The sequence below is a fragment of the Rhyacophila brunnea genome, unplaced genomic scaffold (assembly GCF_057557595.1).
Source record: "Rhyacophila brunnea isolate RB1 unplaced genomic scaffold, BYU_Rbru_1.0 scaffold_22, whole genome shotgun sequence".
Taxonomy (NCBI): Eukaryota; Metazoa; Arthropoda; class Insecta; order Trichoptera; family Rhyacophilidae; genus Rhyacophila; species Rhyacophila brunnea.
The window spans coordinates 34,988,781-35,002,267 of record NW_028232882.1 but is presented as its reverse complement, the minus strand read 5'-3'; the positions used below and the strand labels follow the sequence as shown (position 1 = coordinate 35,002,267).

General features: G+C 35.7%; 1 protein-coding gene across 1 annotated transcript in view; it reads left to right on the top strand.

The window, feature by feature from the left end:
• The window catches only part of LOC147070499 (voltage-dependent T-type calcium channel subunit alpha-1G-like), a 630,303-nt gene extending 617,352 nt beyond the window's left edge, over positions 1-12,951 (top strand). The window contains exons 28-34 of the mRNA XM_085949528.1: positions 449-667; positions 2,274-2,466; positions 3,053-3,622; positions 6,407-6,636; positions 7,206-7,379; positions 11,237-12,153; positions 12,193-12,951. Coding sequence (XP_085805654.1) covers positions 449-667; positions 2,274-2,466; positions 3,053-3,622; positions 6,407-6,636; positions 7,206-7,379; positions 11,237-12,153; positions 12,193-12,856 — 2,967 coding nt within the window. The 3' untranslated portion in view covers positions 12,857-12,951. The remainder of the gene's footprint in view (positions 1-448; positions 668-2,273; positions 2,467-3,052; positions 3,623-6,406; positions 6,637-7,205; positions 7,380-11,236; positions 12,154-12,192) is intronic.
• The last annotated feature ends 536 nt before the right edge of the window (positions 12,952-13,487 follow it).

Here is a 13,487-nt window from a genome sequence, read left to right as displayed (position 1 = left end):
ATTCTCTGTGAGAAGTATCTTTCTGGTTAGTTTTGAGAGTGACATTGTTGTTGACTTGTGCGCTCCCAAATGTCAACTGAATTTGTACCTAAGCACGAAGCGTGCAATGTGGCAGTAGTGTTTTTAATAGACATGCATAGCACCTAGCTTAGCACTAAGCGAAGCACTTCGGTGTGGCCGAAGCCTTAAAGTTTATAAGGAAATCGCTAGCATTTATTTTTTTAATAATATTTTTCCAAAAGAAACCTCATTTTCTTACAACTGCCATAACACTACGTCTTACGTGAGCGACGCGCGCAACTCACTACAACCAAAAAAAGACTGTTTACAAACATTTTCACACACGGTTATACATTTGAGTTGCGCGTGCCGCTCAACGCTTCGCCGAGTTCGCCCACGTAAAACGCCCCGTTATTGTGTACTGCATTGTCTATTTCTTTGATTCCAGTTGTTTAAGGGAGCATTCTTCTACTGTGAAGGAGAGAACATCAAAGGTGTCAAGAACAAAACAGAATGCTTAGCGATTAAGGGCAACGCCTGGATCAACCGCAAGTACAATTTTGATGACTTGGGCAAAGCCCTCATGTCGCTCTTCGTGCTGAGTTCCAGAGACGGATGGGTTAACATCATGTACACCGGACTGGATGCAGTCGGCGTCGATCAACAGGTGAACAAATTGAACAAGATTTTGGATATAACAAACCTTTTGAAATTTTAGTATAAAAACACTTGATGGCATCTCTGGTATATTTTTAGTGTGGTAGATTTGGTAACCATAACAATAATTTTAATTATAAATAAGCAGATTAAAATTTGAAACATAGCCGGCTTGATTATAGCTGCCATATTTACACTAACTTTTCAAGAGGATGACGTGCACATTTGCCATATTATTTATAATCACTAGGCTAGGATTCTTAGGTATTTAAATATTTTTTTTGAGTGGCCCCGCAACAAAATATCAAAAATATCTATCTGTTTCAGACAAGTTTGAACCATTTAAGCCCTATTTGTTAGCACCTATTTTTTAATGTTTTTGGATAATTACATATTTTTACATATTCGTCACATAAACACAAAATTAATTAACACAATAACACTAATAAACACAATTGAAATGTTAGAATCATCTACATTCTACAAAGTCATTAAGTAGTGGAGCAAATTAATATGTTAAGCAATACTGCTGCTAAAATAAGAAAATGTTCCTGGACCAATTGGAATAAAAATAAATACAAAATTAAATAGTATTTTAAATAAAAATACTGGACTTCAAACGCTGCAGAATATTTAAGCTGTTTTGGAAATTCCATCAGATGCCTCAGATGTTTCAATTTTTTCTACTTCAGAAATAGTTTCATTTACATACGCAATAATAACATCTGTTGAACCAAGTGGAAAGAAGTTTTTCCGTGTATAAAAATTTGCTAGGATCAAATCGTCAAAGATTCGCTTTCGAAAATTTGAAGCATTATTTTATTATCTATTGTAATAAAGCGTTTTCTATTTGTGCATAAATAATAAATTAAACTGTTGAACTATGTATGATATATTGTAAAACTTACTTAAACTTTTAGCACCTATTTTTGTGTTTTAGCACCTAATTATGAAATTTTAATAACATATTTTCCAATTGTTAGGTACCTATTATTCATATTTTAGCACCTAAAATTCCTAAGCCTAGTAATCACTAATTTAAATATTTTGGCATTATCTGCACAAGTTCTACTGAATCCATAAATTTTTCATACATTTCAGTCTATTGCCATTTTTAGAGCATGAGATATAGTTACTACTAAAAAACCATTTAAACGCAATGTATGTTTTTATACAAGCAGTAGCTTTGACCACGAAATCAAAAATACATAAAATGACATATTATAGTGGATAAAATTCATTTAAATGCAATGTTACATTCAAAGAAACGTGACTGAAAATCACATGAATTAATTGATACAGGTAAACAGTACAGGTCTCTATTAATATTCTTTGCCCCTTTTGTGCAGCCCAGTATCGCCAATAGTGACTCAATTTGGAAAGCGTTTTAGAGAGTATTAAGAGCCATTAGTTAAAATTTGTCGCAATTAAGTATGACGCCTATAGCATAGTGGTCTATGTGCATGGGCGCGAAACCCGAAAGATGCAGGTTCGATTCCTGCAGGGTGTCTTACTTTTTTCAAAAAAGATTTTTTCTATTGGTTATAATATATTTTCTCAGAAGTGTTTTCAAAATTATGTATGTTCAATATACTAATGAGTACTGAATTCTACAGCCAATCGTGAATTATTCGGAATGGCGTTTGCTGTACTTCATCGCCTTCATCCTGTTGGTGGGATTCTTCGTATTAAATATGTTCGTCGGAGTTGTCGTGGAGAACTTCCACAGATGTCGCGAGGAGCAGGAGAAAGAGGAAAGAGTGAGAAGAGCTGCAAAAAGAGCACTGCAAATGGAGAAAAAAAGAAGAAGTAGGTTTCGCTAATGTCATGCAATTTAATTTTTTTTAGTTCATGTTAACCCTTAACCTAATCACTGCCAGCCAATTTTTACTAGTTGGACACTTCGCGAGTGGAGAACTACAAGGTTCTAAGTGTTTGTCTTTAGAGAAACAAAAGCAAAATGAGGCAGCTTAGAATACTACTTCATTGTTGGGTTTGTTTTTTCAAGGACGAACACTTAGAACCTTGTAGTATTAGGCTCGCGACTTGTAGGCCAGCTATTTTTGGAATAAAATAAATCCCTTATAAAATATGAAATAGGAACAGAATAATAAATATTTGTGAAATCTTACCGAATCAACATGTTTCTCGAGTTTATCGTGAATATTTTCACACTAAAATGATAAATATTGCTTAGAAAATATACATAAATAGTTTATTCAGAAATTATAACGTTTACAAGAACCCGCGGGTTAACTCGTCCGTGGCCTGACACGACATACATGCTTTGGCGAGTTAACTCGTCCGTGGCACTGATCAGGTCAATAATAATAATAAAATAAATACTATATTATTTATATAATAATTGTTTGAAATATTCTTTGTTTGATTTCAGAAATGCACGAGCCTCCATACTACTCAAACTACTCGCAAGGAAGGCTGTTTGTCCACAACGTTGTCACCTCCAAATACTTTGACCTGGCAATCGCAGGCGTAATCGGCCTAAATGTAGTCACAATGGCAATCGAATACTATCGAATGCCGGCCGCCTTAGGATACGCCCTCAAAATATTCAACTATTTTTTCACAGCAGTGTTCATTTTAGAAGCAATCATGAAATTACTAGCATTGGGCTTTAAAATCTATCTAAAAGACAAATGGAATCAGTTAGATATCTTCATCGTAATTTTGTCCATCGTCGGTATCGTGTTGGAGGAGTTGCAGTCCAACATAATTCCAATTAACCCCACCATAATGAGAGTGATGAGGGTCCTGAGAATAGCGAGAGTTCTAAAGCTACTAAAGATGGCCAAAGGAATAAGAGCCCTATTAGACACTGTTATGCAGGCATTGCCTCAAGTGGGTAATTTGGGATTGCTATTCTTTTTGTTGTTTTTTATATTTGCTGCTTTGGGAGTCGAGCTCTTCGGACGGCTGGAGTGTTCCGACGAAGTGCCTTGCCAAGGTTCGTGTAACAGTCTTCATTTAGACTTCAAAAATCAATCACTCGTCTTTCTCGACACTCACTTACTGCAACGTTGAATGAAAGCCGCCGGACAAATCTTCAGACGAGTCAGTTAAAAGTCATCGATACTACAATAATGATTCTGTATTCAAATCCATGTCTGCTCCCGAGGAGATCAAACCTAATAACCGGTGGATTAACTTAACAAACACCTCCACAACACCTCAACACTCAATGTATCCCCAAAAACAATATGTAATTGTAATTTATATAATATAATAATATTCTTTTTAACATCATAACAGGCCATGAGGCCCAATGACAGTAGTGTAGTGAAACAGTAGTGTAATCAGTAATACAATCACAAATACCCAGGCTTTGAGAAAATCACATAAATCAAGTGAATAGTATATTGAATGTAGTTTGCAAATTTGCATCGGGTACCTACTGATTATCTATGCAAACATGAAAAACCATTAGTATTAAAAATGTAGCTTACTGTATTATTCTAACTATGTATACTTAATATCTAACTATGGTATTATATATTTGATGTAGTGTAATTTAATAGTACATTTGCGGACATGACGTCTTTAAACGTCGTATTTTGTGAGATGTGATATGACACGATGTCCATATTGACGTCCTGTACTGTGGAGCGGAATACGACACAACATTTAGAGAAGTCATATTTTGGATTAAAACAATATGTTCCCTGCTACTTGTGTCACTGTGCGAACATATTTCTATTAGATAGTGTCGTCCTTAGTGTTTAATATCCGCTTACTAAAAATGTTTTTAAATGATTTTTATCAATGCCATAGAAATAATAATATTCAATTTCCCAATCAACAGAAAACACCAAAACGATGTAACTGTCATAAAATTCTTAGCTAATTTTTACCACATGTGTTGAAAAGTATTTTTTACACCTGTATTATATGGCGAATTTAATGTTTTAAATGCAAAAACATATATACTTATATACTTCTTTACAATGATTGGATATATTCAGTGCTTTTTCTTTGAGATACGCCCACCTTTTTCATTAAATATGTATATTTTAAAACTCTAGTTTATTTAAATATTTGAAATGTTGCATAAAAAATTACGCATTACTTAAAAAATAATTACAATATAGACATCTTTTTCTCTTGTGAAAAAGGCACTGCATAATATACTTATCATACCAGCCACATTATCCCTCCGAGAGTGGACATGGAAACATAAACAAAAATGACTTGTAACTGACTTGTCCGACGATATGTCATGCAGCATGCATCCTAACAGACCGATTTCGAGCTTCCTCTGAACCCCTTTTCTACCGCACAATGACACCGTCTCTTTCTCTCACGATTTTTAAGGATATAAATAATTACTCTTCTTCTTTACCTGTCTTCGATTGGCGACACAATCTCTTTTACCACCAATCAAGCGACAACCTACCTATTCTGCAATGAGTTTGCACGTCTTTGAACCAGTATCTCTATCCACACATATTAAACATTTTTTTTCTTTTCTACAGATACAAAGGTTACTTACTTTATGGTATGCTCAACGTAAAAATTAAACTGTGTATCTTTATTAAATTTATGATACTAGTCACTTATAAGACATTTTCATAGTAATAATTATCATTATTTAATAATATGTGACAAGACATGTAAAATTTGTTATGTACGTAAAAATGAAGCAACACATTTTAATTTTTATATTAACAATGTATATTATTGTATAAAATGTTAAACTATGTAAAAACTGGAATTTTTAAGCATACAATCCAAATTTCACAAGCCCAGTTAAATTTTTGGAGGCCTATCTTAATAGGATTGAACATGGTCGAAAGAAAAAAGAAGTTAAATTTTTAACCAAACCTCGAGTCAACTCGGGTTTGTTAAGAAGTTTAACATGGCTACTGTGTCTATGTTTAAAAGCAGAGACAATTTTTTACTCGAGAAACGAAAAAATCATCTCTTGATTTACAAATTTAACCAATTTTGGATTATTGGAATATTAGCATAGGTAGGTAAATTGATAAAGTTTGAATGTTGGTTTTGGCCAAATTTTAAAACAGCTGTCACTGTTTGCAGTGTCTTTGGAAAAGTTGAATAAAGTATATTTTTTTTTAATGATAAAAATAATTGTAATCGTAAAGAGGATAATTTAGAAGGTCTTTAAAAATAGTCTAACTAATGGACGTCAGTTCGTTTTAATGATGCATGAAAGATATATACGTTTTCATCAAGACAACGAACTAAATGTAGATTATACAAGAATACCTCTTGTAAAAATAATAAAACTGTCTGAAATTAAACAATAATTATCTTATTTTTAGCTTATGTTCTGAATACATTAGGTTGGATATTTTTTCAAGAATAGTCAATGTGTTTTCTAAGCGTTTATTATAAAATATGTAAATAATTAGATGTGGAATTACGGTGACACTTAACATAGAGACAACATTCATCTGCGGCTCCTCATCTATGAATGAGCATGAATATTCTTGCCCAACTAAGCCAAGACACAAGTTGCTATGAAAATATAGATTCAAAATAATTATATCCTTACCGCTTTCAATTATTAGAGATTACGCTCCATAAATAAATAGAAGAATCATAGTATTATATTATTTAGTTTGACATATTAACTTTCTAAAAATTTGAGGACTCGAAAAGCTGTACATTTCGACAATCCAGGCTAGCACGTTGTTAAATGTCAAGTGAAGCGGTTTGTGTAGGAGAGTAGGCGTAGGATAACTTAAACAGGACTTAAACAAACTTCTAGGATTAGGAGAGCACGCCCACTTTGCCAACTTTGGCATGGCGTTTCTGACGCTGTTCCGCGTGGCGACAGGCGACAACTGGAACGGCATCATGAAAGACACTCTTCGCGAGGAATGCGACCACACGGTGGACTGCGTCAAGAACTGCTGCGTCTCCACTGTCATCGCGCCCATCTTCTTCGTCATCTTCGTTCTCATGGCGCAGTTTGTCTTGGTCAATGTCGTGGTGGCGGTGAGTTTATCACGACTTTAAACTGAACAGTGATCGCATTCAAAATACATATCATCATGAATGGTATCCTAATCGACAAGCTTAATATGTTTTATTGGCCCAGAATTAAAATTTTCTACTTTACTGAACTTTATGACTGAAAACAAAAAATATTAATTAGAATTTGCCCTTTAAATTTATAATAAAAATAAATTTGAGACTTTATTCTAATCTTGCTGTGAAATTTTGGAAGACTGATTTACTGATGGAGTCAAAAACTAGACATTAAAGGAACAAACCGTCAGAAGACTGGAGGCTTACGAGGATCTATGAGGATTTTCCGTAGTCTAAGTATAGGCAGAAGGAAATTCTATTGGATACACAACCCCTGAAAGTGGTTCAATGTGCTTTAATAAGACTAGCCCAGGACAGGTAATAATTGTACTGCAATTTGGTTGCCAAGATTCGATAGAAGATGATATTATAAGAATATATTGAATGGTTACAAATGAACCAACAAATTATGTATTTTAAGATGTCTATTTAAGTGTACAAATCTTTAAATTTCTAATTGTTAAATATTGTAACAGGTATTAATGAAACATCTGGAAGAATCACACAAGCAGATGGAAGATGAGATGGACATGGAAGTGGAATTAGAAAGAGAGTTCGAAAAGGAGCAGGAAGACCAAGAAGACCAGGCCCTCTGCCTCGCTTTGGAAATGGATTCGGCCATCAACAGACCGTCTAGACCTCTCAAAAAGGTAATTCCTATTCAACGGGTAAACGGCAGATATTTTTTTCAACTGAACATATAGCATTCACGCTGTGTACATGTGTTTTGTCAATGCCAACAAAATTTAATCAACAAATTAGATGTGTCGCCATCGAGACATGTTTGTATATGCGTTCAGCCCTAAGATGCATAATGGACCAACGTTTAAAGAACTTTTAATCCTAAAATTCTGGGATTAGATAAAATAAAAGAAATCTAGAATCTAGAAATATATCCGGTACCAATGTAATATGAATTAAAACTAATGTTCACATCTAGTAGCACTTTTTGGTTGTTAATTTAGTTTATATGGAGTATTTTAACTGTGCATATTACTGTTTCCAATCCCCTAATCCAGCGATACTCAACCTGTGGCCCGAAACACATTTATTATCAGGAATTTCATATATCTTGAGATGCGTTTCGACTTTGACACACAGATTTTGACACACACACCCGAAGAGGATTGTCATTATGGTCCACATCAGATCTGGTATAAGAGTGTTGCTATTGCACACGATTAATTTAAAAAACACGCATAATTTTTAAAATCTCAAAAATGTTTTGTAGAAAAGGGGAGGTTTCATGGTTTTTTTCGTCACACCAGTAGTGATGCGGCCCACGTTACTTTACAAATATATGTATTTGGCCCGAAGAAAAAAAAGGTTGAGTATCATTGCCCTAATCCCATGAATGTCAGGTGATTTTAATATTACTTTATATAAAAACTGTCCACTTTTGTCCACTGTCCACAAGGGTCTGGGGTCCTAGCAACTAAATTATTAATATATACGTGCGTTACTATGGAAATCAATATGAGTGTCAAAATGACATTTCAGTATTATTTCTATCAGATACAAATTTTTTTGATCGTTTAAGCTAGTCAAGTCAAGTTTATATGATTCAACAGAAAATTTAAAAACGTTGTATATAAAAAGTTCTTTTTATCTTGTAATTATTAGGATTATCTTTGAAATGAACAAGTCTTGTAATTCAAGAAACCAGAAATGATCACAGAAGTTTTATAACTGTATTTATTACACTTTAAAGGCTCTGGCACACAGAACGCGATCTGTTGCAGCGGGCAGAGATCTGCCCCCCACGGGTGGCGATCTAGTTGTATACACACAATTGTATCATCCCCGCTACACACAGGGCAATCTGCGATCACGACTGGCTCGTTGCAACAGCTGTAGCGGGGATATTGCAATCCTGTGTTGTACAACTGGATCGCTGCCTGGCGCGACAGATCGCGTTCTGTGTGCCAGAGCCTTAAATGTCAAATTAATAACGAGCAAAAGTGGGTTTTTGAAGCAATAAATAATATTAACAATAAGGAAAATGACCTTTGTAAGTTATAATGATATTTTACGTGATTTTTGATATCATAAGATTCAAAATGGAATCATAAGTGTTCTGTGTCAAGCATTGTTTATTGTATTATTATGCACCAGTTCATAAAACATTATTCATCTTCAATATTGAGAGGGCTTGTATCGCTACCAAGTAAAACCGGAGAACACTGGAAACTGGAATTTTGACGACAAGCTTTTTCTATGGTGTTATGTAGATCAGTGTTCTTCAACCTTTTAACACCCGCGGCCCGGTGAACATAAGATAAATTTAATATTTCACTGACCGGTATTAGCCAGAAATAATTACCATTATAGATAGAATTTTATTTATTAAATCTTATGTTTTAAAATTACAACTTTTGGTTAGTGCCACATCTGGTGCTGCTTCTTTGTAAGCAAATTTGATATACATGGTTGCAGCATTGTTTCTGAGAGACGAAACGCTGCATTAACATCCATTTGATTTCTCTTTTTGGTTTTTATTACTGACATAGATGAAAAGTTCTTTTCACATAAATAGGAAGTCGAAAAAATTACCAATAATCTGATCTTTATAATTCACATATGGATATTCTTTATCAAGGGATATCCAAAATTGAGACAATGATTGCATTTTATGTCTAGACACCAGGATAGCTCAATCAGCTTTTCTTTCTCACGAAGATCAAGTGCGCATGATTTAATATCTTCCAAAAAGGGATTATTAATGCAGATGTTTAGAGGTCCACCTTTACGTAGGTCTTAATTTTCAGAGAAATATTTGTTCAAGTTTTCAGCTAACGCTTTTAAATGTTGGCTTATGATGTTGAATATGACTTTCTGGTTAATATCAGCAGCATTCAAAAATTCTCCCAGCATTTCATCTAGTGCGAATTCCCCGAATCGTGTAGCGATATAGTCGGTTGATAGGATGGTGTAAGCTTTCGCGGACCGGTAATAAATTCTCGCAGACCACCGGTTGAAGAACACTGATGTAGATCATATAATATTAAATTTATTTATTTCTTCTTTTACTTTCGACCATGTCCGATCCTAACAGGATCACGGGCCATTAACAGATTTTGTTTTTACGAGAAATGAATGTCAGCCACTTGCTCAACCTATTAGGTCCATACTCTGACTCATACACAAACTGAAAAATAATAATTTATGTGTACTTGCCAGACCCAGGATTCGAACCTGGGACCCACGACGCTATAGGCCAACTCTTAAGCCGCGCGGCCATCGTGGGTGTTTTTATTTACATACAAAAAATACGTCAATACAGCATGTGGCAAGATGACATACATTTCAAAAAAAAAATAATACATAGAATAGGAGATAAAGCAAAAATATTACTATGACATACACCTAACACAACCAAATACAGTATAACCTCGTTTTTACGTGCCCGGAATTCACGTTTTCCCGGCAATTGCGTGTATTTTTTTCAGTCCCGATGTATTTCAGTACATTTAATACCCGCATTTACGTTTTTCTTTCCCGCGATTTACGTCGGAAATATTCAAAATATGCGAGTTACGCGCACTTGACAATGATTGGGTCGTGACATTCGAACGATTTTTCAATAAAAATTTTAATTGAATGTTGTTTTTTAATAAAACGTTATTTTTTTAGAAACATAAAATTTAAATGTTCTTTTTTTCAATACCCCCCTTTTACATTTTCCCTCCAATTAGGTTTTTTTTCTTCAGTCCCTTAAAAAACGTAAAATAGGGGTTATACTGTACTATTATTGACCAAGGGGATAATAATTCTGTGTACAAAAGGAAAAGGGAGATAAGTCTGTCTAACATTTTTCAAATAACTTTAACCACATTTTTTAATGAAGGGGTTACTCATTCCTTAGGTTAAATTAGTAAATTTCACACTCCACAAACTCCATCTTCTATTGGCTTTCCTGAAAATTAGTGAATTTGACTTATCTCCCTTTTCCTATAACACACAGAATTCTATTATTGAAAATATGAAACAAAAAAAAAACAAATAGGCTCCGGTTTTATCTATTGAGTTTCATTTTACCCTTATAACTAGCCTAACCAAACGTGATCATATCTTTATAACAATATCCAAATCTTGAGAAACTCGTAAATCCCATTTACTTCAAGAACTTGACTGCTTCTTATTATACAAATGGTTATTTTTAATTGTTCAAATCAAATCCCGCTCATCGTTAGCAGGTTTAGCAATTGCACCTGAAGCTTATTAGAGAATTTTTCTGTGTGCAAAAGGAAAAAGGAGATAAGTCTTAAAATTGAGGGTTTAGTTAAGTTTGGCAAATTAGTCATAAATCAGAGAGAAGGGACAAGTCGAATCAATGCCATTGAATTAGTAAATCTCACATCAATGTTACAAAATTGTTCAAAAGTAAATTTTGGCTCCCCTGAAAAATATAAATTTAGGCTTATCACCCTTTTTCTATCGTATACAGCATTTATTACTGTTGCTTTATAAATGTCATCATGTACAATACCACCTCACTTTATCATAGGTAAACTCACTGCCATCCGATTTTGTATATTCTGCACCGAGCGGCCGCAACTCACTCCAGCTGTACGGGGGCAGTCCCCTCGCGCCGCGCGCCGTTCTCCGTCGCTTGCAATACCACGGCACACGCCGCCAGACGCTGCACGCGCCGCACTTGTCCGCCGCCCTCGCCGCGCGCTCCTTTGACCACCCCAGGGGATTCCTCTCCCGCGGTGCCTCCACCGAATCCTACCAAGTGAGGCGACGCCTGTCCCGTGAACCTTCCACTGAATCCTATCAGATTAGACGGCTCCTAACGAGAGACTCTTCGACAGAATCCTATCACGCGCGACGACACCATCTCACTCGAGAGTCTTCTACGGAGTCCTACCAGAACCGACGACTCCGAAAGCGAATGGACTCTGTGACGTCGGACATCATCCAAGACAAAAACAGCTCCACTTCCAACGTTTTGTATGAAGAGGAGCCTTGTTTTATTGATGAAGATGACGAAATTGATGTAGAGAGGATTGCCGTTATACCGGAAGTTGAAAGAGAACCGACGATAACGCAGAGTAATAAACCTCAGCCCATTCAGGCAAGGACCGATTCTGACGAGACAGATTTGCCTATCAAACGAGACGGTTCACTTTATAAGAGGAAATATAAAAACGGAAGTTTGGCCTGTGAGCAGACTTGCCTGCTGAAACCCGAACAGGCTGCAACCGAACCAGAAAAGCCTAAACAAAGTCCGTCCACTTTCTTAAACGTGCCCAAAAATGCGAGGCTTTCTCATAAAATGTACGGCAGCACGAAACATCTCTTCAAGCAGCAGGCGATCGATAACGAATGCTTGGAGGAGTCTAGCTTACTTCTCCCGCCGTCTTGCGATGTCAAAGTTGACAACTCAGTACCGTTTCTTCGAGTCGATTTACCGGCTGAGTTCCCTGCTCCGCAAAGTAAGCCTCAGAGCTCTATCAGTCTGTCTCCGTCGTTGTTGACAGAGTCTAATAAATATAAGTCGATAACATTACCGGTGCAGATTGAAGTCCAACCTCAATCGCCAACGGAAATTCCGACATCGAAATCTTTTCTGAGTCTTAAAGAAATTAATGTATCAAAACCTCCGCCTCCTCCGAGTATTATAACAGTAGTGGAGAGTGATTTTAACGTCCCGGTAATGTCGGAAGAGGAGAGCATACGCAAGGTGATAGCCGAGAGGCGACAAATCGACATGATGAAGCCGGACTACAGCATGTTTACACCAAAGGCATCAGCGGTGTTTCACGGAACGACCCAAGTCATGATCGAAAGCTGCCATTCCCCTAAGGAAGAACCGACGTCGAATCTTACAGCTTCGCAGGCGACGTTCAAAAACAACAGACACCTGAGCGCAGACAGGATGTCCGCGGCCAATTTCAGTACCAGCGGAGAGTCCGGCGACTTCCTGCTGGGCCAGAGAAGCTCGGAGTCTTACGAAGAGACCAGCGATGAGCAAGCCGCGACGAATAACAGCGCGTCCACAGCGGTGGTGGACAAGACAAACAGTATCAATGACGCCGACGATTTAGACTGTTTAATAGTTGTGTGCGGTGACGATAAAGAAGGTAGTGAAGTACCGAATGCGGCTGCGAAAGATTGTTAACTTGAACGTGGCTGGTCAAATTTCAATATGGAGACATTGCTTTAATTAAAAATGTTTTATTTAACAACGGTGAAACACAATTTTAATAATGCTGTTTGTTGTCAAACACTGAAATGCTGTTGAAAAATTATAAACGAACAAAAATTTACCATAGACGTATTGAAACAATATTGTTTTGTTATAATTTTAAAACAAGGAATATTTGTTAATAATTTATTAAATGAGATTTAAAATATCTTTTAATACACCATAGATATTGTTACACTGATTAATATTGATGACAATTAATTTACGGGGAGGAGTGGTTGAAAAATCAAGCTACCATTATAAAATCATAATATTTTAAATTACACAACTTTTATTGAATGGTAACATAGATTTTGAGACAATAATGTACTAAATCACTAAATATTACAATTTCTTCAAAATAATGAGTCAATTACAAACATACAAATATATTTTACCGTTTAGTAGAGTGTGTTGCTTAAATAAACATTTAAAATAGCCATGGATACAATTGGAGTATGAAACAAAAGATAATGATTTCGTTCAAAATTTTAGAGTATAGAGATTTTCATTAATAATAGAACATTACTGTGAGAAAAGAGCATTATAATGATACAAATAATCC